Raw genomic sequence first — 26,758 nt, forward strand, 5'->3', positions numbered from 1 at the left:
TTCTCTATTTAAAAAATAAACCATTAAGAACAAAGAAAAAAGGATCAATAAGACACAAGTTATTTTATACAAAGCACATCCACGGAAAATAATGGGATTTAAGGGTAATACTTACGACTGGTTTGCCAATGCTCAAGTGAGTATCACATTTCTTGGATTCTGTGTCAGATTCTGAAATTTAAATACAAACCAGATTAATCCCAAACCCTGAGAGCAAGCCAGGCTGTTACCAAAAGGCCACCACGAGATGGAGTTGGCCTCATTAGGACTTTAACAATGGTACTTATTGTGCAAAGTTCATTTCCCCTGTTTGTTTTGGCTGCGTGAGAGGGAGAAACATGAACTGTCCAAAACTAACAGTGTTACAAAAACCCTTTTAGTACATCCTGCACAAAGGGGATCTTTTCCTAATCTCAGCGTAAAGGGGTTTTCTTTGACAACAGAAAAAGATTCCTCTGAAAATGAAAGGTGTTAAAAAAAATGACAATAAGATCTTATCTCTGCTTTTTGTGCTTTCCTGGAATTCCTACGGCAAAACAATCACAATCTGGAAGAAGCCTGACACTGTCTCAAACCAACAGCAAAGGCAATCATACTTGCACAAGGTATTTTAGCAGCCAAAGCTGAAATTACAACTGATCAGTCAGCAGCCTGTGCAGATACTGCTCAAATCTTCTTATTTCTTGAAGTATTAAATAGCATCTACTCAGCCCAAAAGTACCACAAAGAATGACACCACAAATCTTAAGTACCTACAGGTCTTCCTCACTTGGAGTATTGATCAGTCCTGGTCACAAATGCAAGGGAAGTAAAAAGGTTTAAAATTCAATTTTCCTCAGGACTTATTTGATAAATCTCAAATGAAGAAACTTGATATTACTATTATTTGTAGAGCAAAAAAAAAATCTAAATGCAGTGAAAAGCGTTTTGGGCTTTATCTAATACTGAACAGCCAAAGAAATTTATAAACTTAGAGCTTACTTTGCAGTGAACTTACAGACCTGTTAGAAAAGAATTCAGATTTCTTTTCCCCTTTCAGTGCAACCTACCTCCCATCTCTGCCTCTGGACTGCCCTTTGTTTTTCCTATCTGCTTCTGCTTTAGTGCTCCTCCTGCCCCTTGCTGTCCCTTCCCATTCCCATTGGGAATTGTGGCATTGGAAGAATTAACAACTTTGTGTGGTGAGGAGGGAGGACTGTTCAGTTTATTGTTGGTGTGACCACTGGCTTGTCTGTCTTTTAGTCTCTTCTTCAGGTGTTCCTGCATTTTGAGACTCCTTTCGTCCCGCTGGATGAAGTTTGTCCTTCCATGGGAACGAGGTTCTAAAAAGGAAGGAGAAATTAATTCACTGTCCAGTATCATTTACTTCACATCTGACAAACACTCTGGAAGCTGGAAGAATCACTACAGTAAAACCAGAAGCTGAACCCCTCAGGAACTTTCCTGTGCTCTGTCAGTCTGGAGGGACAGGGATTTCTGAGGTCTTTTTAAACTGAATTCTTCGGGCCTTTCTCCCGTCAGCTACTCCATATCCTGCCTTACAGCTGCTTTTCTTCCCTGCTACAGACCCATTTGCAAAAAAATAAGCAAATTTAGGATCCAAACTAACTTTTTTAAAACACAGCTTGGGGGCTACTGAGTATTTTACCCTAAACATGAGTCAAAACATCTTAATTATCAATTTAAGCTTGAGAGAGAGAGATAGTGAATGGTCTTACATAGTTTAATTTCTTTCTGTTTTAACTCTTGATCATTTAATAAGGTATATAATAACTCTGAAGTGTGTAAAAGCTTGGTGTAATTCAGCATGACCCCAGTCCTTCACTGAGATATTGATTCATTCAGTTTTTAAATACAGAGTGGACTTGCACTTCACTCTCCAACACAGATAACTATGTTTTATGGTTTATAGATAGTATTTTTATTCTCTTTTTAGTCATATTTGGACTCAAAAAAATACATTCACGTATCAAATTAAACACATTTTCAAGCCAAGGCTGTGACAAAACACAGCAGTTTTGGAGAGCACAGTTTTAGGGAGAGGTAGAAGCCACCACTGTGGGATTTACAGCACCAAAAGCAGGGATCTGTGGAGAACACACAGGATCACAACACTTCCCAGGCACTGCCTTTGCAATAAAGATGTAAAAATGGAAGAGCAGCAGATTGAAGGTTTATACAACCCCACTTTGCACTCGTTGAGTGCAGACCAGGCTCCTACACACCTCTCCCCCAGGGGGGTGTGCTCTGCCAACGGCCCCAAACCTACGGACAGAGCCACGGACAGCCCCTGTCCCACCTGGCTGCCCCCCAGGTGCTCCCTGTGCAGCCCCTGTCCCACCTGGCTGACCCCAGGCGCTCCCTGGGCCTCACCTTGCTCCTGGAACACGTGTGGAGGCGGGTGCTGGTGGATGAACTGCGGGGGCAGCTCCCCGGTGCCCACGGGGGGGAACACGGGGTGGGGGGGGTGTGGGAGCAGAGCGTGGGGGTGGTGCATGTAATGGGGCACGTGGGGGGGAGGGGGAGGAGGGGGATGCATGGAAGGGTGGAATTCCGAGTGGGGCACCACCACCACCTTCCGGACTCCGTTCTCTTCCACCACCTGCCACACAACAGGAGAAATCCAAGGTCAATCCAGAGACAACCTTATAAAGAAATATTTACAAGTAATAAGGAATTTCTGTGCTTGAGTCCATACCCACGACCTGCCAGGCAGGGATTTGCACCCCAAACTGAATTCCAGGGGAAACCAAGCATGTATTACTAGAAGGAAGAAGAGTTGGAGGGTCAGCTGTAACACCCCAAAGTGCTGAACAATCACAGAATCCCAGGATAGTCTGGGTGGGAAAGGACCTTACAGCCCTCCAGTCCCACCCTCTGCCATGGGCAGGGACACCTCCCACCAGACCAGGCTGCTCCAGCCTGGCTTTGGACACTTCCAGGGATGGGGCATGAAACCTGTTCACCACTGAACCACTTCATCCCACTTTGGCAAAATCCAAAACGATCCCTGGGCTCTTCCAGTCATTGGGAACACAAAGGTAAAGTCTCATCTCCTGACAGGAACAGCCTGAGTGACTCAAGCTCTGATTTAGAGTTCATTTCAAACTTGTCAATCCCTGTCACAACAACCGAGGGAAAACAAACCAACCCTCCTGGTTTCAGGTGACAGCAAACACAGAATAAATAAATGTAGTTTTCAGGCTGTACTGCCAGGGCTTTGCACTCTGTTTGCACTGATGGCTCCATTTCAGAGCAATGAATTATATAACCTGGAGGATCTTTCTTCAGGGTTTGCATGAAAGTACCTACTCAGAACAGCAGAAGTCCAAAATGCAGCTGTGTGCAAAAAACACAACCCAAGAACACAGAGCTACGAGGTTTCAGGCCTACTGAGAAAACTCCTGATTTTAAATATTACCAGGAAATGTCTGCAAAACCAAATTAAACTATTTGCTTTTCATTATTTCCCTTTCAAATGCATTAATTTAGAAGTAAATCAAACTGGTCATTTGAGCATCTCTGGTAACAGCTCAAATACCACACACAGGTCTGATCTGCTGTGACTTAGCAACACCCAGGAGTGGAAAATCCATGAGAATGGAAAAATAAAGCTGGGAGAGCCCAAAGCCCTGCTCATTTCACAGGCACGTGTCACTGGAATTAGTGTTTCCATCACTAACACTCCCTTCACACTCTGCTCCAACAGTGGGGTTTTGCTGGATGTTGAGGAGGTCAGAGGCAGTGAAAACTCTGATTATTTATGACTATTTAGTTATATTAAAATACAAAAAACCTGCAGCCAGCTGGGAGTGTTTGCATGACCCAGGCACCCACCCTCACCTTGTAAACAGGATTGATGGAAAACAAACATGTGGATCCTGTTAATGGATCAAGACAGTCAACTCGGAGTTATCTTTCTTACTAAAAGTATCTTTTACTGCCTAAGAGTATTTAAAGAAAATCCTGGAAACCTGATCAAATTTTACTCAGTGAACAGAGGTGACAGAGCCCACAAAATAAAGTGAAATAGTCATTAAGGTCAATGGAAAAAATAGGAGAAATGCTTTTTTCCCAGCTAAGATAATCAATAAATAAGATAAATATTATTAAACCCACACAGAATATAAAACTTAAACAAAAATCTATAAATGATATAAAAACATGAAATAGGAGGATGAAGTTTACCTGAGATACATAACCGGGAGGCACAAATATTGGTGGCATGGAACCATTTGGTGACATCAGAGGGACATGTGCTGGACCTGGGGAGGAACAAGGGGCCACTTTTTAACAAACCAGGGTTTTCCCATCTGGAAACACCTTTTTCCAAAGGTGGGAGCTCACCCTGGGGCCTGAAACACCAGCAACTGCATCTGACTCGGCCCTGGATTATTTGCTTTATCCCAACCACCACCCCCAGGCAGCCAACAGTGTTTGTTTCATTGCACAAAAATCAGTACAGATAATTTTAGCTCTTATTTTGTGGCAGCTAACAGTCTGTAGTAATGCAGACGGCTGGTCTAGTAACTTTTTTTTGAATTTTAAATAAGAATACATTGTTTTTCACATCAAGCTGAAAGGAAGTATTCCTGTGTGGGACTTGATGAAAGCAGAATGGACACATTTTATATAATAACATTTGAAATGGTGAAAAATATGTCCAAAATAGAAATACTGATAAATTCAACTTGACTTACAGGAGATATTTTGCCCCAACTCAGATGTTCTGTCACTTACCCAGAAGGTAAAAAGGAATTTTCAGGCACAATTGGGAGCAATAATTCCCCTGGCACCTGCCAAGGCTGTACCTGACAGCACAGTGAGGTCACAGGGGCTGTTACAGTTGTTCAGATTATTGTGGATTAAATCCCATGTAAATTCATTCCCAGGATTCTGGGAAGACAAGTTATTCAAGGATCACTGCAAAACCAGCTCTTATAAATTAAAGTCTGCAGGATATGGGGGATCCTGGCAACTTCCCAGGGCTTTAACAAAAATCTGATGTATTACACTGCAAAACATATAAACCACATTTGATAGCACAGAAACAAACAGGAACTTCAGAGCCAAAATATTTGGATTCAGAACTCCAGCTTCCCTTTACCTTGAATACACTGCATGTGCCCATCTTCAGTTGTAATTGTAAATGTTTCACCTGGGTTTACCTGGACAAGAATAACCTGGAGGAAACAAAACACAAAAGAGGTGTTGGGGTTTTATAACATTTTAAGAACTAATTGGGGGAAAAAAAACCCATCTCTTCCTTCTCCCCACGTGTGAAGTTAAAACAACAAAGCTCTGGCGACCCTGGAGCAGAAAAGCAGGATGAGACACTTGTGGGTGGAATGAGATTTCTTCATACTTTGACATCAAATCACTTTTTTTTTTTTCTGATTACCACCAGAAGTGCTTCCCTTGACACACCTGAAATAATTAACTAAGCTTTTGATTTCAATTCTTTCACACTGCTTTTTCTTCTCTTACTGAAGCAACAAATGACCTGAGCTTCTCTTTGCTTTTCCAGCTTTTCCCACCCCCTCTGCCCTGTATCTCCCAAAGGATAGGTGTGGGTTTTGTGCAACTGTGCAGTTAAAGAAATACAACTCCCAGTGAGATTCTGCAGGTCCCTTTGGACATGACCACATCCATCTGCACACAAATCCATGTGGAAATCTGCCAGCCACCCCTCAGGCACCATCCTGTCCCTGTGCAGGGTGTCACAAACCATCACCTCGTCCTGCCCTACGCACAGAACATGTTTCAGTCTCAGGGAAATATTGGCAGCTGCAGTTTTATTGTAATTTTACTGTAACATGGCAAACTTCTGCAGTGAAATTTATGGTATTCTACAGGCACAGGTCTAATTCTTCAGTAAAATGAGTGTTTGGCCAGGTAAGAACTGCATTACACAGTCAAAATTCCACCCTGGTGATGGCCAGCACATGAAGAAAGGCCAGTGTAAAAACAGAAATAAAATATATTTGTTAAATTAGGTGTGAAACTCAAAAAATCTAATCTTCTTTCCTTCAATTTTTATAAAGTATTCTTATACTATTCATGGAATAGTTGTATCAGGTAGATGGGACCCAAAGAGATCACCTGGTCACCCAACTCCTGGTAAAATGAGCTACTCATGACATTAATGAATAAATCTATTCTGTGCTGCCACATCTCCAGTGATGGAGCTCCAGACACCTGCACCACACTCACCTTTCACCACCCTCATCAGTAGAGACTCAAAGGAACGGACTGAAAAATGCCATTTAACACTAATTTTGCAGCTTCTGCATATTGGTATATTAATCTTGACTTTATTTTTTGTAACATCCCTTGTACAGGAGAATTGATGCTCCTTGTACAAGAGAATTTTCCTTTGGGTAGATGAGTTGTTTCTGGGCATAACTAAACCACCAAAACCTCCTGAAAAGGTCATTTAGCCAGTCAGCAATACTTACTGTGGTTCCAAGAGAAGGAAAGATGGCAGAGAATACCTCTAAAAATGGTAAATTAAACACTGGAACTTCAGCAGATCTGTCATTCCAGCATATAAGTAAATTTGACTTTAATGCTACTGAATTTCTCAGAGCAGAGAGAGAGAAGGGCTGTTAATTGTTTAAAGCAAACTGACAATAATGGTCATTATTGTCATGGGGGCTGGGGATCTGGCAGAGCACAAGGAACCAGGAAGAGGAGGTTTGCTGGGGATGGGATCAACCCTCCTAGCAGAGCTCATCCTGGAGGCAGGAAAGGGATCCTTGGAGGGATTCTGAGCCTCTGAACATGGCAGATCTTCAGAGCAGGTTTCAGTGAACTCCAGTGCTCAGACCCCGCTCAGGGAACTCTCACTGAGCAAAGATCCCCAGTCAGTGGTGCACTCACAGGCTGCAGCAGCTCCAGACTGGAATTCCAGGAATGCACAGGCAATGTCTTGGAGGAATGACTCACTGTAATTAATGAAGCAAATGCAGTTGCATCCACCTTCCAAGGAGGCACATTTCCAGGAAGCTGGAGCCTCTCTAATGAGTGGAGCTGAGCCAAGTTCCACACAGGGAGTGCTGGAGCCCAGACCTGCCAACACCTCCTGGTGTCCTGTGCAGCCCCTCAGAGCCAGGGCAGCAGCACAGTGGGACACCTATTGCCAAGGACCAGGCTCTGCTCTTATCCCTTATCCACACACTTTCCACTGCTCAAGTTCTTTCAGAACAAAAAAAAAAAAAAAAAAAAACAAACAGAAAAACTTCCAACTTTTTGCTTTATGTGACATGAAACTAATGATGAGCTGCATTCACTGCCTGAGGGGACTGGGCAACCACACAGGGTGGGTTTCTGAGAACAAATCACTGTACAAACATTTATCATAGAAATTCTGTATTTATGTAGATATATTTTTATATTAATTACATATTTATATAGAGAGTGTCCTCTGGCAGTGAAATAATTAAAAATCATCTGCATTAACACAGATTCTAAGTCAAGGTTCTATTTAAACTTCAAACCTACTCTTCAAATTCATTTCCAAGATATAAGTCTTTTTTCTCTCCCTTTTCTACTCTAACCTGGTGGCAAACAGTCTGCTCTGGGTTCCAAAAATGTCACCTCCTCATGGGTCATTCAGCACACACTGACCTACCCCAAGACACGTCCCACACACAGCTCTGGGACAGGGGCCAATTAGATCTACTTGATTTCTTTTCCTTCATCTCTTTTCCTCATGTAACATGAAACACGAGGTTCTGGGCAGGGGCTGAAATTTCACCTTCTAGTGCCAGAACTTCTGACATAGCTCAGAGACTCGACAGCTTTACTTATTTCCAGACACACTCACTGTACTTCCATCTCCAGAGTCTGAGGCAAAAAGACAAAAGTACTTTTTCTTTAATAAATTGAATACAACATAGGCCTCTCCTTCTTCCCATGACAAATTAAAGAATATCTCATTTCAAGTTTTCCAGCATTTATTGTCTACAAATGACCCCCAACAATTCATGATTATTTTGTTGTACCCTGTTCAGTCACTGTACATTCAAATATCCCAAGGGCTTCACTGTCACCATAATCATTCCATGACAGTTATCCCCTGGGAACTTTTATGCAATTTTCCCTTCTGAATTAAGCCCTGAATTCCCATTTCACTTGGTGTCAGACACTTGAGGTCATGAACTGATCAGATTAAAGCAATGGGCAGTTTGTCCCTTGCTTCAACAAAACAATTCTTTAACTCAGGCACAGAAATCCTTCAAATGTGTGTTTTGTTATTACAGAACCCTTGAACAGCCCAGGTTGGAAGGAACCTTGAGATTATCTGGTTCAAGCCTTTGTGGGAAAGAGAGCCTAGAAAAGATGCCTTGTTAAAGTACCAGGATGGCTGGGAGAGTCCTGAGGGCACTGCAAGTCTGTCTCCAGAGGTTGGGAACATCCTCAGCATTTACAGCACGAGGAATTTGACTTCTACTGCCAAAGAGTAAATTCATTTCATGTTTACTGACAACTTACACAACCTTGGGCTTCAAAACTGTTTTACTTTCACTTTTGCCTGTATTTCTAATCCTCAGGTACTTCTGAAGGGTTGTGTCCAATAAAACTCTAAAGTTTCAACTCAGTGCACTCAGGTTTCACCACTGCACTGTAATTATTAATGAAGACACTTAATAACAGGAAGCCAAGGTCTTTCCTTTCATTTTCCTGTAACAGACTTCTTGCTTTAGAGCCCTGCAACCACTTGCTAATCTTTATTCATTATTTCACACGAGTTTCAAAACCTTAGTGCTTTATTAAACCCATATATTACATTTTCCCTTTGATCCTTGGAGTTTGCAGTGTAATTTTAAAGCACTTCCATGTGCAGAACAAACACTCCCTTCACCCAGATGAATGCTGAGTGATTTTTTCCTCCCTGTGTTTGCACTTCTGTTGAAGTGATGACATCAGTGCTGGGAACCACATCCTTCCCTAACTCTGCAAATCAGTATCAGAGCTGGGGTTTTTTTGAGTCTCCTGCTCTTGTAGCCACAATCCAAGTTGTTCCCAGAGTTCCCTGGTGCACAGGACAGGATTTACTTGCCTGCTGGATGCTGTCCCCATTGACCATGTGAGGTAGAAGTGGCACTTCATTCAACAGAGGTGTGGCTTCCAAGGGGGGCGGCTGGTCGGCCATCATTTCTTGGGACCATTCATGGACACATCCACCACCTGCTCCAACAAAAACACGGGGACAACGTTACAGCCAGACCTCCTCCCCCAAATAATTCTCTCTTTCACCTGACAGATTTGGTACCAGACTCAACAGCAAAGGATCATTAGACATCAACACTCCACAACTCTCCCCTGAAGGTTTTCACATAAACTGATTTTAATTGGACACAAAATTCACTATAAAACATCCACTTTGGCTTCATTGCACATTTAAAACTTGGGCAAACTGACAGGCTTAAAGGAAGGAGGGGATGACATGTCATAGACCCAAGTTCTTCCTTGTGGGTGAGTCCCTTCCAACTCAGAATATTCTGAGTGCATCCAAGTAGTCCAGTATTACCCTACTTTTCATTTTTAACTACTTCATTTAAGCAATATGGATCCTTCTCCCAAAATTATCCTCTTTAATTATCATGAATATTCAACTTGCCACACGAGTGCTGAAACTGGTACCTCAGTGCAGCAATTACACACTGAAGAAATTTGCATTTATGCAGCACTTTATTCCTAAATTTCAATTTACAATTCTTCTACTCCAGACCCCAAGTGTCAGGCTCAATAATGCACATGCCACATATACATTTCAGTCCCTGTGATGATCAGAAAAGCCCCCAAACTGTGTGATTTCTCCAGTGTTGCAACGTGTCCTCAATGCAGAGTCCGACATGGTGAAAACAAGGCTTAAGACAACCCCAAAAAAGCATTTTGTAACCAAGTCTTTAACTGAGCCCCATGGAGAAATGCAAAGGAAAAGTGCTGCATAGCTGTGGATTTCCAGGGAATAATCTGTAATTACAGTCAGTCAAAACACAGTCCACATGGCAGGGAATTTTCGGTGTATAGTCAATCCAGCATCCATAAAAAGCACAAGATAACAGGATACAGGAAATGCTGACACTTCCTTCTCCCATAAACCAGAAGGCAAAGTGTGGGTAGGACAGTTTATTCCTTAAAAATAAAAATCAAAACCAGACTAAAACCATCCCCCCTAAATCTGTGCATGAACCAAGTCAGGCTGTGCCAAGTCCTTGTTCAGTTCTCCACAACCTGCATGGAAAGGGAGTGTTTGGGGAAGGAAAAAGAGGAAAACAAACCCCTGATGAACTCTGTACCTGTGGGACTGAATTTCCAGATTTGCAACAGTGAGAGAAATATCACAGCCTGACTTAGCATTTCTGCTAGCTTTAATTCATTTTGTTCAGCAAAGGTCTGCAATAAAGCTGAGACTACAGGATTTCTCCTCTATTACCACGACAAGGTAAAGGAGCTGGTGGAATCCACTGATAAAACCCACATTCCTCCTTGTTTGCAAAAGCATCTCAAAATAAGAGATACCATCACACAGTCCCAAAATGCAGCACAACAAACTCCTCAAGGCTTCCCAAGAACTCAGATCACTTCACAAACAACTTGTTTTCCAGGTCTGCTCCAGTCACAATTTTCAGAGGTCAAATATGAAGGTGCAAGGGCTGGACACGACCTCAGAGATTGAATTTCTATCAGGTTATACTTACTATATATATTTAATACACTTAACTGCCTTAGCATGTTATTTATTTCCTGAATAAAATAATCTCCTATTTGTCAGGCTTGGAATTGCCTCTGCCGAGGACACAAACACAGCTGATGGTATTTAACTATTCCATTTAAAAATTCCTGCATGGTAAAATTGAGGCAGCTTTTCCTCCTCTACACCTCTCCCATTTTTAGATGGTTAGTGGTTGGATTTAAGCCTTAAGAGCCATAACAGGAATATGCTCTACACAGGCAAAATGAAAATCCTTTATTTTCTATATGAAACAGTCCCAATTTCTTTCATCTCTGAACCTCAAAGACGACAGAAATCAGTACTTAAAATAAAGGGGAAACCCCTTTACCAAAAAGCAACTCCAGCTGCATTCAAATGTTCAAGCACCCAAAATGAGCAGCTGCAGAAAAACGTGTTCTGAAACAGGTCCCAAAGCCACCTGCAATTCTAAATGAACGTTCTGAGTTTCTATCCTGAGCTTTAGTAATTAATTTTCTGAGGCTTTGTCTTTAGGACAAATTGTAGAGCAGAGCCCCAACATCCACATGGGGTTTAGAACCTTCACTCTCCTGCCTGATGGCTCAGGTAGTGTTTGATTCCCATTGACACCTCCACACACATTCTGCTTAGTGCTGTAATTTCATTTTTCAGAGGAGGAACTTAATACTTGGAGTATCAGGAAATAACTGTTTTTATACAGGTAATGACAAACACCAAAAATAGCGAATTTCGTGTCTTGGCAGGAATCTCCACGTGGGCAGAGAAAATAGAAGTACTGACACAAATGAAACCATTTTCAGAACTTCTGGGCAGTTCCACCTGGCTCAGGACGTTGATATTTCCCTGTGCAGCTGGGCTGGGGTGGCTGCAAGCAGCAGAACACTGAGGACAAAAGAGGAATGCCCTGACAGATTGGAAAAAAACGAGATATTTTGGTTTTACAGCACTGCTTCATTCCTCCAACATCCTGATAAGAGCAGCAAAGACACTGCTGCCCTCAGAGGGAGCCCAGGGAAGGAGGGGGGGACTCAACCCCTCCCCACTTCAACAGGTAACACTTTTCCAGGGAAACAGAACGTGATCCAAACAGATTTACCTCCCCAAAGGCTCCATTTCACTGGAGGAAGTAGGTGGTATTGGGGTAAATAAAAAGAGAATTCCTGAAAAGTTATTACATAGTCAGCACAATTTCCTGCAAAACATAACAAAGACAGGGCTCTATCTTGAAAAGCCATTTCCCAACACCCTCCCACAGCTTGGAGCAGGGAATCCAGCCCAGCCCCACAGCCCTCAGCCACAGGGAAAGGCTGATCTCACAGAAAAGGTGGAGGACAATCACTGCCTGGGCAAGGAGATTGCAGGATCCTGAACCCACCTCCATCCACACTCCCACAAAATCATTCCAGGATGGTTTGGGTTGGAAGGGACCTTCAAGTCCATCCAGTGCCACCCCCTGCCATGGGCAGGGACACCTTCCACCAGCCCTGGTGGCTCCAAGCCCCGTCCAACCTGGCCTTGGACACTTCCAGGGATGGGGCAGCCACAGCTTCTCTGGGCAGCCTGTGCCAGGGCCTCCCCACCCTCACAGGGAAGAATTCCTTCCCAATATCCCATCTAATCCTGCCCTCTGGCACTGGGAAGCCACTCCCTGTGTCCTGTCCCTCCATCCCTTGTCCCCAGTCCCTCTCCAGCTCTCCTGGAGCCCCTTTAGGCCCTGGAAGGTGCTCCAAGGTCTCCCTGGAGCCTTCCCTTCTCCAGGTGAACCCCCCCAGCTCTCCCAGCCTGGCTCCAGAGCAGAGGGGCTCCAGCCCTGGCAGCATCTCCGGGGCCTCCTCTGGACTCTCTCCAGTAGCTCCACGTCCTTGTGCTGCTGTTCCCAGGGCTGGAGGCAGCTCTGCAGGGGGGTCTCACCTGAGGGGGCAGAATCCCCCCCTGCCCTGCTGCCCACGATCCCTGTGGGATCAGCCCAGGGCACAGGGGGTTCTGGGTGTCAGGGCATGTCCAGCCTCTCACCCACCAACACCCCCAAGTCCTACCAAATCCCACATCCCTAAAAGTCTGTCAGTGATTCCAGGCTTCCTCTAAACCCTCTGTTTTACCCCAAGCCAAGTCAGCTTGGAGAGGTAACCCCAGCTGGGGGGGTGTTCATGGCCCAAAATGATCAACCCACCCATTGGGAGAACTGTATCAAAGAGCTTCTCAGGTCCTAAAGCCACTTTGTTCCATCAAATCTCAGGAATAGGGGCTTGTACTGCTTTGGCCATGGTCTGTTCTTGGGTATTTTAAGTTAATCCTCAGTAGTAACTCTCCAAGTGGTCAGGGGGAAAAAAAAATACGGAAAAAGTGCTTGCACTGAGAATTAACAGGCTGCACTGACATTAAAGATGAGCTAATACACTAAATTTTAAATTGTAGTCTAAAATAAGCAAGAATAATCCCATCTAGAAGTGTTAAAGACTAGGCAAATTTTGTAATTTATAGGAATTTACTGCAACTTAGTGAATCATTAAATATGAATCAATAGCAGAATTTCTAGAGGTGTCTCTCCAGCTTTGTCACCCTGTCCTGGAGATTTTTGAGTCAGTATGGAATTAAACAGATTGACTTTTAGAAAGTTTACATTTTGCAAGGGCACTTCTGACCTGATTCATTTCTTTGCAGTGGTTTCTATTACACATCAGCTAAAGGTCACTCCCAAACCTGGTCTGAGCTGAGGGATGAATTCAGCCCATGAAGCATGAAAGCCATAAAAAATAAAATAATTGGGATTAATCACCTCTGAAACAAACCTGAAGCAGTTTTAGCTGAGCTGAAACAAGTGACAGTGGAGATCACATTCCTAAGTTAAATAACTTTTGTTTTCACAGATTAGTTGTTCGACACACGCGCATCTCAAAAGCTAAAATACTGCCATTTAATGCAAATTAAAAAATATTTTAAATTAAATAAAAGCAATTCCTATTGCAAAAACAGACCCTGGGACGTGTTCTGGAGTAATTCCACGCTGGGCTGGTGTAATATGGTCGCTCATGTCAACCATATTCACAGAAAGGCCACATTTTCCACGCACAGTCTCAGCCACAAAGGCTTCTAAGAAACCCAGCGAAGCTCCAGGACTGGCCTGGAGCAAACAATTCCCGTACACAGCGGCTGGGCCTGACCTCACTTCCTGACAGAGGGAAAATGCCGAGGCTCTGGAAGGCTGGAACATTGGCCTTCCCTTTCTCCAGCCCGGATTCCTCCCCAGCAGTGCCGCTGGAGCCCGGCCAGCCCCGAGCAGCCGCGCAGGGCTCGCTGATCCCAGCTCCCATTTCCAGGGAAAACAGTTCTGTGCTCCTGCACGGAACAGGCAGAGCTCACTGAGGGCTGAATGATACTGGATCATCCTACCAAAGCCTGGAAAACATCAGGGGTTCACAAGACATTTGGAAATTCAAATCTAAAATTGCCTACAATAGTTTCGAAAGTGAAATACTGAGCAATTCCAGGACACGGAATTCCAGTTACTTACAAATAAATGGTGGGAGTTGATGACCTTAGAGGTCTTTTCCAATTTTAATGACTCTATAAATGCTCAGTAAACTCCTTGTAAGGACTCCCAGCATTACTGACCCTCCTGTTTCCATTTCCAACCCCGCAGCTCAGGATGAGGCGCCGTGTTCAGCTCTGGCACTTCCACTTGAATGACACAAGAGAAAACTACAACATTATAACAGCAATATACTGAAAAAAACCCTGAAGTCATGGCCAGAATAACTGTCCTGTATAAACACATCATTCCTGTTTTATCCAGTTTTTGGAGCAGTCACCAGTAAACAACAACACAGCAACCATTTACAGCCGTGTCTCTCTTTAGCCCCTCACGGTGAATTTGCAGGGCATGTAAAAACACAGGGATTGTGTTCTATAAAAAAATAAGGCACATTTAATAAACTGAAAAAATAGCCTTTTCACTGGAATTGCATCCTTTAATCATTAATAGAAGGTGAGTTATCTATTGTGTAAATGTGTCACGGTGTTACGGACTTAGCAAGTTTTGAAAATCCTGTTGGCTCATGTTGAAATATTTTACCAGTACTTCAATATATCCCACAGTCTAAACAGGGGGAACACTGCAGACAGGAATGGATCAGCTTCATTCCACTGGCCAGCACAGAACGTGAACAGTGTTCATAAACAGTAAAAAATTAGTTTATGATCCCAGACAGAAGCTATCCCAAATTATCACAATTTTCATTATAGTCAGTGCTGGATTTAAGATGAGAAAGTTCCTATTCCAAGGAGCTTATTACTGAAATGCAGACTTTGATTTTTATTGAAATCCAGCACGCCTGAGTTAGAAAGAACAATGTGTCCAGGATGGAGAGCTGGGAATTCAGCAGAAACTTCCTGATTTCCAGGTTCAGTGCCTTATGCAACCTGCCAGCCTGAGCCTGGGTTTTCATTTATTGCAGGAAGCAAACTGCCACAATACTGCTATTTACTAAGGGCAGCACTGTATCAAACCCTAAAGCTTTAATTACACTTTTTTATACTGACAGAACTACTAATTATCACTATAAATATTATATAATATATAAAAATATAGTCAACATATTCTCCTTAAGTGGGGGGAAAAACTTATGTTCTCTGATAAAGAAAATTATGAATTATTGCCATGCCTTAAAATCCAAATCTCCTGCAAACTGAGGCTTCTGAGTGTTTTACACACATTCCACCCTGTCAGCTCAATTTTCCATCAGTCATTTCCAAAGGCTGTTCAAAGAACAACCACAGACCCAAACAAAAGTCATCCCCAACCTCAGGCTAAGGAATAACCTTGTCCTAAATATCCAGCATCACTTATGACTCCTAAAAAAACAGATTTGAAATTTATGCCCCACACAACTCAGAGGTGGGAAAAATCTTGGGGAAAAAAAAAAAAAAGACACAGGCTGCCCTCTGCCACCCACGTTTTTCAAATAAACAGCATTTTTAAGGTATCATCCCAACCCTAAAATAGTCCTCCTGTGCCCCAGGACCACACGTGAGACCTGCTGGGTGGACTGGTTTACTTTGAGCGAGACGAAGGCACCGAAAGGTTTAACAGAAGCTCAGTTAGACCTGAGCTCTGGAGGGACCACCACCACTCCATAAATCATCTGTTCCCCCACTAAATACATGTTTGGATTAAAATGTTGGGCATCATTTATAACGACACCCCAGTGAGTTTGTCAGCAGCATCTTGTGTGAAGTTTGGCTTCCAGCCAGGAGGGCAACACGACTTCGTGTGATCCTGGGAACGTTCACGACTGACCCAGAGAATGGGCTCAAATATTTGTAACTCTGAGAGCTGAGAGCCCAAAGCCATTCTGATCCAGGTAGGACTGACCCAGGTGAGCTCTGGGACCCCAGGAAAACGTTAAAAACTCAGTAAAACTGCACCCCAGCTCCACACACACACAGAGGACAAGGTTTCTACACTCTGCTCCAAGTGTTTGCTTCCAGCAACCCCCAAATTACAGACAGATTTTAATGGAGTATTAATGCTCACCTCACAGGGAACTGAGTCCTACAACTCTCCATGAAGGAGGAGTAAGATTGGGATGGAAACCCTCATATCAGACACTGAAATCCCTGAAGCTACCAAGAAACAGCAGATAAAGCCCACGGAGACACGTGGGAGCTCTGACCTCAGGGACAGTATCCCCTTCCATCCTCCTTATCCACCTGGATCAGGTTCCTGCTGTGACTGTGCCAGGAAAGCAATAAAACAATTGCTCCTCTCCACCCTCACTCACAAACTCCCCAAGAACCACCCACTGCACTCCAGGATTGTTTTCCAGGCTCCAAGTCCATCCCTGAGGATTCCAGGGGACACAGAGGCCAATGACCAGTCGGGGGAGGTCACAGCCCACCCTCCAGAGTCACGGACTTTTCCAGGGACTGCACAACTTTCTGCTGTTCTTCCCAAGAGAAACTGCCCTGGAAAGAGCTGTGAGCTGGGAATAAAGAACCTGCCGCTGCCAGAGCACATCAGGTTTGATTTGAGCTCTTATTTAACAATATGCTCACGTGAGGGCCACGTCTGTCCTCAGAATTATTCTTTTATGAGGCCTGCAAAGTTTGCAGTAACAGTTTCTGTAATGCAAACATGACATAACTTTTAGATAAATATTTTCCTTCATTGCTTTAGTTATAGTTTTATGTCTTTTCTCTCATTGCCAGAAAAGCAGAGCCAAATCCTAAGCACTTGTGTGCTGCTTCCTAATTGACCAGTCCCATAAACCCAAACCCAGGAGTTCCTGAAACATCCTAATCCTGCTTCTAGAAGAGAACTGAGCACCTCAAAGAACTGAGCCCTTGAAGCATTTCATTCTTATTTCAACTTAAAAAAATAATGGGACTAAGGTATTTTCCAGCTATATCAATGCTGTTAAAAAAAAAAAAATAAAATAAATGTAAAACTGCTTCTTTCCACCTGTTAGGAAAATTACATGTTCTGGCATCAGCTGAGTTGCTCATTTTAAAGCAAGAATTTTTCAAGCTGATATGAAAAAGCTTTAAATAAATACAATGTATTGAAGTCCAAGTGTGAAACTGAATTTTAACTGAATTTAAAACCACATTATTCTGGTTTTTTAGGCCTTGAAGGAAACCAGTTTATTTAGACACTGACAACATACTGTGGAAATTCTATATTGCAATGGTTATCTAAATCACTTGGAAACTATGGGAATAAGATACACTGTGGTCCACTGAAAAGTAATCCAAAAAAACTTCTGACCAAGGTCAGACAGCCCCAATCTCTAAAGAGCAAAAAGGCAGCTGGATTTTACACCTCAAAGAAACACAGCTGAGCAGGTGAATCAAAGTGGTTCAAAGCATGCCAAGGTTTTACCAGCTGGGAACTGCATGTTCCTACAGGGACCTGCCCGTGCTCTGAGGCTCTGAAATCCAGGTTAAGGATCTGGATAACTGAGTACAACCCCTCCCAGTGGGAAAAATCTGAAGTGGATTGTAAAATTCAACCCATTTTATGATCATTTTTTCTCCTGAAAATAAAAAATTTCTGCTCGTTTCCCAACCTTTTTGAAGTCCAAGGGAAAAAGTTCCGTTTCCAAGACTGGCAAGAACCCAGAGGAATGGTTTGTTGTGTGTGCAGACACATCCATTCCAACAGGAACACATCATTCCATGGCACCTTGTTCATCCCAGTCCCCTCCCTGCAGCGAGGAACACCCAGTTCACAGCAGGAATAAAGGTTAAGGATTTGGAAAAGCTTTTTTTTAGAATCTTCACGTGAGGAGCAGGTGGGAAGTGGCAAATTTCAGTGCCCACTGAGCTTGGCTGCTCTGCTTTGTCCTCTGTGTCTCCAGACCTGGGTGAAACTTCCTGGGATTGCATCAGGAAAGCCCCAAAACTCTGCCCTTTTTAGTGCCAGAGCTGGGTAATCCCTAAAAACGAAGCTGGAGAGCAATTATGGGATGGCAGACACACACACAGCTGGTGTGGCACAACCCCAAGGTGATCCAAAAGCTCTTTTCCAAACGCCTGCATTCTGTATTCCAACAATTTATTTACTTTAGGCCTGACTCAGGGAGCCCAATCATGCAGATTATTAAAACCAACACAACAAGGCCACTTCCAGGAAAGGCTCCTACCATGGGACTGCTCCGAGCACACAGCTGGTGTCTCATCCAACAAAACAGGAGGGAAATCAGCACTTCCCAGGATGGAGACACAAGCAGGAGTTTGCTTCCAGGTTGCTGCAAAGGCTGATTTTCCAGCACTTTCTTCCAGCAAGTGCCTGATGCAGCCTGTCAGCACAGCAACACAAACAAGCCTTTTCCATTTAAGAGCCCTCCTACAAACCATGACTTCAAAAACAACCATAAAAGCCCAGTGAAAGCAAAGGATTCCTTCAGACTGGAAGAGATTATGCCAACTCCAAGCAAGGATGAATTATTTTGATACACCAACTGGAGACTGTTTTCCTTGTGCAACATGAGCAGAGGTTCAGGCTGTAACACTTTAGCTGAGCAGTGAAATTAGTCTGGTTAAAACAGGTTATACTTAAACTAAGGGCTAAAACACACCAATAAATTACTTTAATTACCACAGCTGAGCAGTCCCGTGGCAACAGACCATGTGCATTTTTGTAGTTCATGGAAAATGCAAGGGAAAATGCAAGGATGAGGTCACCCACATGAGGGTTGAGCAGGAGCACTTCCCTCAGAGTGTGACAGGCCAGGTCTGGGCACAGAACCACTGACACAGCTCAGCTGATGGATGGCAACACACTGAAATCACTTCCTTCTGCATCAGCTTTAAATATGTATTAGTAAATCAGTTAATCTGCTGTAAATTTAGAAATATAATCATATTTTACATAAGAGCCTAAGTGGAAATTATCAGTTTTGAAGAACATAAGGATGACAGTTTATATGTAAGTTTTTATAAAGTTTATGCTTTAAGAATTCTAGGTATTGAAAAGCAAAATGACAGTGTACAATACAAACTGCTGTTTACATAACACCTTCCAAACCTGAATAATTCTAACTAATTCTCACCCCTGACATGGCAATGGACAAAAATACACACATGGGTGAGCAGATTAAAGGTTCTGCTGGGAACAGCCAATCTGCTCAAAACCAACTGCACCATCCTGCAAGTCCTTCAGGGACTAAAACCCCTCACACACAAACATTAAACTCTGCCTTTATCCCTCCAAGTACCTGCTGGAGGAGAAACCCAAGTGACACAGGAGTGGCACTGATCACTCCACTGCTCTGGGACACTCAGCAGAACTGAGAGCAACTCAGCCCTGTTGAAGAGATACTAATGCTGAAGGTATCTGATAAAGGGCATTAAACAGCAGATAAAAAAAAACTCCATCTGAATTTATAAACCTGTATTTAACCTGATTAAACGGTTTTCCTCCCAAATATCTATTCAGCTGCAGAGAATACAGCATGATAACCATGGTTTTTCTCCATATCTTGTAAGAAATCTATCTGCTGATCATCTTTTGCTTTCCAACACTGCTCCCCAAAGTCTTGTCTTGTGCTACTGTAGTTTCACACCACATTCTACTCTACATCCATCAGATAACACTCATTTTTTAATATAATTTCTTCTGTTGCATTAAAGAACTGTGAACCACCCCTGTTTAGGAAGCTGGAGAAACTGCTCTTTGCTAAGTTGAAACTTGCATATTACACTTGAATTTTGGTGCATATTCATAACATGGAAGTTGATTCTTCACTAGAGGGGACTTGACCTCAGCAAAAACACCCTCCCCTCACAGAAAAACTAAACTGCCTGAGTGCCTTTTGATACAACAAAGTGATTTCTGAGTCACAAAGACTTCATACTGCACCTGCTTGTTCTCCCATGGAAAACACACTGGGCAGCCAACAGCTTCCAAAACTCACCTGGACTTTTGGCTACCTGTATTTTCAGGGATGCAATCCCCATGGTTTCACAAGGCTCTTACAGTGCTGTACATTAGAAGATAACTCATGGGACTCCCCATTAAAAAAAAACAAAACAGTGAAGTTGAAGAATTCTTGCTCTCAAACCCTGGCAAGTTCCTGACAGATTTCATCCTGCTTTTCCAGCAGATCAGTTCCATGACCTGAGCAATTCCAGAGGAGTAACTCCATTCCATGATCTCCAACCAAACCCAAAGGATCTGAGCAGGGCACTATCAGAATGCAGCTGTTCTCCACACAGGAAATACATTTTGCTAACATCAGAATTTACTTGCTTTATCCAAAGCCAATTATGCAACCCTCTCCAAGACAAAACTTCCAGCTAAGGGATGGGAGGGAGAGAAAGAGTAAGAAATGTGAAAATGGAGGTAAGGCTGCCACCTGATAAAACCAGTAGAGTTTCTGAGAAAACACTGACCCTCTTCCTACCTCAAGAACCCAATCAGTTCTTCCTTCCCTAATTAATTTTTCCATTTGACAATAAATCATCCAGAAATGTCTTCCAGGAAAAGGAGTCCTAAGTTTAAAAGTCTGTCAAATATATTTATTTCAACCTAAAGTGTTACTTAGAGACTTAATGAGAAAAAAGTGGTTCAGAAAAGGAGAGTAAGTTGCGTGTAATTACCGTTGACACTCTCCTGCCTCGGAATTCCTGCTGCTGGTGAGTGTCCCAGGGCCGGTGCTGCCGAGGGAGCAACGAGTGCTGCCCTCAGTCCTCTCTCTGCGGGCAAGAAAAAACAGTCATCTTCATTTTAGTGCCTTGGCAAGTCACAGAAGCACAGAATGTGCTGGGCTGGAAGGGACCCACAAGGATCATCCAGTCCAACGCTCAGCCCTGCTCAGGCCCATCCCCAGCACTCACACCATGAGCACATCCAGAGGATCAGCCAAACCCTCCTGGAGCTCTGGCAGCCTTGGGGCTGTGCCCACTGCCCTGGGGAGCCTGGTCAGTGCCCAACCACCCTCTGGGGGAAGAACCTTTCCCTGAGATCCAACCTGAGCCTGCCCTGACACAGCTCCAGCCATTCCCTGGGTGCTGTCCCTGGTCCCCCCAGAGCAGAGCTCAGTCCCTGCCCCTCCTCTGCCCCTCCCCAGCACACTGGAACTGCAGTGAGGTCTCCCCTCAAAGTCTGAAGAAAAACCAGGTGCAGAGAACGGGGCAGAGTCACTAAAAGAGAAGGAACCATGAAGGGCCAGCCAATGGCTACAACTCCACGGGAACAGCAAACACAGCTCAAGGAAAAAGGGAAAAGCCAGCAGAGCTGTCATGGCACTCCCGGGGTCACCCAGCACGTCCCAAGTGCCAGAGCTGACACTGCCCAACACTGCCCAGGCTCCAGAGCACTGCCAAGACACTGCCCTGCTCAGCCAGGAGTGTGAGCAATGGCTGAGGGACAGGCAGTGTGAACAGTGGGATGAGACATGTCTTTGGATAGTAAGTGTATTTACTTAGTTATCTATCTCTGCTCTACTCCTCTATACGACAGTAAGGATGAAAAAAATCCATTTCCAAAAAGTATGCAAATACATCCACATTTAAACTGCCGTGCACATATTTATCCTCCGGTAAGGTGCATAAAACGATATAAATTGTACATAAATCTGGAAATACAATCCCAGTTTGCTGTTATGGGGCAGCATGGCTTTATTCTAGAGACTGCTCCACTAAAGGTAATTAAAGCTTCACTAGTGGCTGAAGCCTTCAAGATGTTATTATTTAATGATGTAAAAATTATCACCTTTCTCGAGCTACTGCATCCAGTACCAAATTCCAGTTCCTAAACCATTTGCACACTGAGCCCTGTCCTGGCCCTCCACACACAGGAAGTCTTTGCAGATATCAGTCAATTCCCAATACAGTTTTTCACAGAATCCCAGAGGCTCTGGGGTTGGAAAAGCCCTCCCAGCCCATGGAGTCCCCCCTGTGTCCCATCCCCACCTTGTCCCCCAGCCCAGAGCACTGAGTGCACGGCCAGTCATTCCTGGAACACCTCCAGGGGTGGGGACTCCAAACCCCCCTGGGCAGCCCCTTCCAGTGCCTGACCACCCTTTCCATGAGGAAATTCCTCCTGAATCTCTAAAGGTAAAGCCCAGGCAGGTGTGTTCTGCAGTTTGACTGGAATGCTTCAAGAAATCTCTGTCCCTGTGGTTCCCTATGCAGGAAGCCCAGCCAGGAGAAGCTCCCACACCCCAATCCACTGCCACTGTCACCAGAAAGGTGACACTGCCTTGAAGTCACTTGAAGATGTTTCTGAAGTCACATGTTCCTACTGAACGACTTTTAATAAGGCACAGGCAAAAATATATCATATAAATGACCAGCCCCAAAGCTGGAAAAGTACATTTTGGGCAAAAGGAGGCATTTTCCACATCAATCAAGACACTGGGAACAAGGGGAGATTTACATTAGGATTGAAAGGGCCGAAGGGCTGGGAGCCAGTGGTGTGTCTGTGCTGGTCAATACACAGCAAGGATTGTGTCAGCACCACTGAGAGAATAAATTATCGCTGCTTTTACAATAAGCTCTTCAAGAATGCAATAAAGAGTTCAGTGTGTGCTCCTCACTCAGGAATCCAAAACTTTTCAGTGAAGGTCTGGCTTGCAGCAAAGATAACAGCTGAAAACTAACCATCTTGACCTTGGGAAGTTTCATGACAACGTGCTAAAAACAGGTGAAAAACTGAACAGGTCACTGCTCCCACATCCACCAGCCCTGAGAGCAAGCACAGGTTTAAGTACTGAGAGTTCAGACCTGGTGGGTTTGAGACAGTCCAAAATTAGAAGTGAGAAATGTAATTTTTATCCTCAAGCCTCTTGGCTGTTGCAGTATTACTAATACTGAGGTTTTCTCACTGCTTTCAGAGATAAATTTAAAATTCTTCCCCGATTAAATGAAATCATGGCAGGAAATTAAGAAAATATGTAACTAGGGAAGGCATTCTTACAATATTTCATACCAGCTCCTGACTTTGATGCACAGTATTATAAGAATGTCTTCCCAGTCACGTATTTTCCTCCACAGTTTGACAAGAAGTCTCCCAAGTTGTGGGAACAGCAAGTCACCAAATAAAAATGCCAGTTTCATTCTTCCAAGTTTCAAAGATGGATTTTAATTTGCTTGAAATTCAGCAGGCACCCTCGGGAGCAGGATTCTGGAATTTTTCCTGTCTGCACAGTCCATAGGAAATTTTAAGGACTCACCAACCTTTTCCTAAAAATAATTGTAAAAGATGAAGGGCTGTTGGTGTGGGTGGGAAAAGCCCCACAGCAAACACGATGCCAGTGCCACCCTCCAGAAAGCCCCAGACAAAAGAGTGTTAAAAGAGCTCTATAGAACATTTATATCCAACTTTGCTGCAGATTTGGTTTCAGTGCAACATCAAAGAAAGATGCAGTTTGTGATCAAGGCTTGTGGCAGGAAATGGATGCGTGCAGACAAAGTTATCTTTCTTCTCTCTAAAGGTGAATACACGAGGAGTTATTGTTTTCAGCCATTCTAACACCCAATTTCTCAAAACCACTACAGCAAAATTAATCACCAACAAAAATAACCTGTCCCCAGAGAACGGCAATAAAAGTAGCCTGAAGTGGGTATCTGTGCACATACACAGCCCAAGGAGCTGAAATTATTCCACTGCATTGTCAAAGTGCTGCTTAATTCCAGCTAAGGCCAAGTTTTCCAAAAACTTGCTGCAACAATCCTGAGCTACAACAGAGTGAACAACTTGTAAGAGCTTGTTCCAGGGGATGTGTAAGACATCAATACCAGCCCTGTTTATCCACTGGCTGCTGTGTGAAGGATCCCAAACTGAGATCTGGGATCCGACTGGTTCAGCTCTACAGAACATTAGATTTATTTGATCCTAGATGAGAACAAATGATTCCCAGACAACACCAGCATTCCAAAACTTTCCGAGATTTGGAACACGGGAAGGTAAAAAGCCCTAAAAGAGCAGAGTGTAATAGCTGGCTGCTTTTCAACATGCATGATCACACACACTGAGCCCTGAGAAAGTCAACATCTTTCCCATTTTACCACCTTATCCTTTTTCACAAATTACATAAACCCAGGGAAGGAATGTGAGTGTGGGAAGCAACTCGGGTTTTGCTTCTTACTCACAAGGATACTGAACTACACACAAAGTACTTTCTTCTATGCTGGATCTTAACTCCAAGGTCAATTTATTGGCTTAAAACACTGAGAGGATGATGCTTCCCTGGTTCAAATGCTAATCTGAGGCTCAGGAAATCTAGATTCAATTCCCTGCCTCACCACATACTTCCTGTGTGACCTTGGGCCATAAATATTTCGGTGCCTCAGTCTTTCCATCTGTGACTGAGATAGTATTTCTCTATTGAACTAAGTGTTGTAAAGACAAATACATTGGGAAAACATCAGGAATCACAGGCCACAGCCATACGTGGATCAGGCAGCAGAGGAACTTATCTGTGTGTCAATAGTCCCAATCAGGCAGCAGGGAAAGCAAGGGAGGGCTGCCAGTGTTAAAAACTTTAACTACCACAGGGCAGCAAACACATAAAATACCAGCAGAATGGATGGAAATTGAAACCTCAATTATAAAAATCGGCTTTGCAGAAAGTTTCCATCATTCCAACCAAGTTTTAAACAGAAACAAAACTCAGAAACCAGCTGAGTGAGCTGCTGAAGGGAGCAAATACACCTGCCAGCAACTCATTATTGCCCTGTTTTGGGAGATTATCACATGAAACACCTCCAATGTGAGGCAGCAGAGGGGCAGCTGAGGCTGGGGGCAAAGAATCCCTGGAGACTGTTCCCCAAAGCCCTGCGGGAAGGGAACCACATGCTGCTGGAGTCCCCAGCCTTTTGTGAGAGGCGGTAAATAGGATCGGGCTAAGAGTGCTCACAGTGGGGTCCCCTCTGCTGCTGCCCCAAGGCGGGTGGGGGGGATAAAGCGCGAAGGGGGAGGGCAGAAGATGGTCACCACCCAAACAGGGGCTGACAGGAGTGACCTCCCCCTGCCCCGACCCCAGGAGGAGCCGGGGGAGGTGTCTGGGACTGAGCTGGGAGCAGCCAAGGGGAACAACTACAAGGCTACGTGGCATTCGCAGGCAGCGGCTGCGAGAGGGAGAACGGGGGGGCGGCGAGGGGGGAGCCGGGGGGGGGGGAAAGGCTTCAGATCGCAACCGCTGCTTCCCCGAGACATGGAAGGACAAGGAGAGGAAGGGGAAAGAGGGACACGGGGGATGTGTGCGTTGTGCAGAGGAGCGGGACCGGGCGGGGGGAAGAGCGACCCGCGGAGCTCGGTGGCATTAACCCCGTCCGGGCGGGCTCAGCTGAGCTCAGCCGGGATCCCCCCGACCCCAGCCCCGGGTGTCTGCCCAGCTCTGACCCCCGCACCGGGGTGTCCCGTTAGGAGCCGCTCCCCCAAACCCCGCATCCCAAATCCCCCCGGTCTGCCGGGGGGGGATGCCTGTGCCCCGCGGGGCACCCCCGTACAGACCCTCCCGTACAGACCCTCTCGTACAGACCCCTCCTCCTGTCCGAGACCCCCCGAGCCCGGCCTGACCCCCCGTCCCGGCACCCCAACCCACTCCCGGCACCCCATGCCACCCTGGGCACCCCATCCCGGCACCCCATCCCACCCTCGGATCCCATCCCATTCCACCCCACCCCGGGCACCCCATTCCCACCCCGGGCACCCCATCCCTGCAGCACATCCCATCCTGCCCCCTACACCCCATCCTCCCCCACCCCGCCCTGGACCCCCATCCCACCCCATGCCCCGGGACATCGGATCCCATCGGATCCTGCCCCCAACCTGCCCCGTGCGCCACGTCCACCCCCAGATCTGCCCCATTCCCCGGGCTCCCCCTCCTCCTCCCCCAAAAATCCCCCTCCCGATCCCCGGGGTCCCGTTTCTCCCGCAGCCGCCCCCCCTCCCCTCCCCGCCCTCCGCACCGCGGGGCTCGGCTCCGGGCAGTGCCCGCCGCGCCCCGGGCGGGCAGCACCGCTCTCCCCGTACCCGGGGTGCGGCGGGACGGCGGGGGAGGCACCCCCGGGCCGGGCCCCCCGCACTGACCGTGGGCTCCGCCGGCTCCGCCGCCGCCTCAGCGCCCGCCGCCCGCCCGCGCCGCCATCATGGAATGCGGGCACCGCGCCTGCGCCGCCGCCGGCCGGGGGCGGGCGGGCGCGCCAACCACAGCACGGCCCGCGCGGCTCCGCGGCCACGGACACACGAGCCCGCCGAAAGCGGCGCGGGGGGGCGGCCCCGCGGGGCAGGGACGCTGCGGGCGGGGGACCTGGGTGGGCATCGTGTGTCACCGCTGAGCACTGCCTGTCCCCCCTGGGCACCGTCTGTGCTCCCTGAGCACTGCCTGTCCCCCCTGGGCACTGTCCATCACCCCTGGACACTGTCACCCTGGGCACTGCTCGTCTCTCCTGGGCACTGTTTATCACCCTGGGCAGCATCTCTCCCTCCTGGGCACTGTCATTACCCCTGGACACTGTTTGTCACCCCTGGGGACCATCTCTCCCTCCTGGGCACTGTCATTACCCCTGGACACTGTTTGTCACCCC

The 26,758-nt window shown here is 45.5% G+C and overlaps 1 protein-coding gene across 2 annotated transcripts in view; it reads right to left on the reverse strand.

Moving 5' to 3' along the window:
- Positions 1 to 26,348, reverse strand: part of LOC135421276 (fibronectin type-III domain-containing protein 3a-like) — a 41,096-nt gene extending 14,748 nt beyond the window's left edge. Inside the window, exons 1-8 of one of the 2 annotated variants that reach the window (XM_064669568.1) lie at positions 26,262 to 26,348; positions 20,825 to 20,920; positions 9,065 to 9,192; positions 5,108 to 5,183; positions 4,189 to 4,265; positions 2,374 to 2,602; positions 1,050 to 1,322; positions 116 to 171 (exon numbers count right to left, since the gene is read on the reverse strand). In XM_064669568.1, coding sequence (XP_064525638.1) covers positions 116 to 171; positions 1,050 to 1,322; positions 2,374 to 2,602; positions 4,189 to 4,265; positions 5,108 to 5,183; positions 9,065 to 9,160 — 807 coding nt within the window. In that variant the 5' untranslated portion in view covers positions 9,161 to 9,192; positions 20,825 to 20,920; positions 26,262 to 26,348. The remainder of the gene's footprint in view (positions 1 to 115; positions 172 to 1,049; positions 1,323 to 2,373; positions 2,603 to 4,188; positions 4,266 to 5,107; positions 5,184 to 9,064; positions 9,193 to 20,824; positions 20,921 to 26,261) is intronic. The other variant, XM_064669569.1, reaches the window with a different exon arrangement.
- Between the last annotated feature and the right edge of the window lie 410 nt (positions 26,349 to 26,758).

The sequence above is a fragment of the Pseudopipra pipra genome, chromosome 13, assembly GCF_036250125.1.
Source record: "Pseudopipra pipra isolate bDixPip1 chromosome 13, bDixPip1.hap1, whole genome shotgun sequence".
NCBI classification, from domain to species: Eukaryota; Metazoa; Chordata; class Aves; order Passeriformes; family Pipridae; genus Pseudopipra; species Pseudopipra pipra.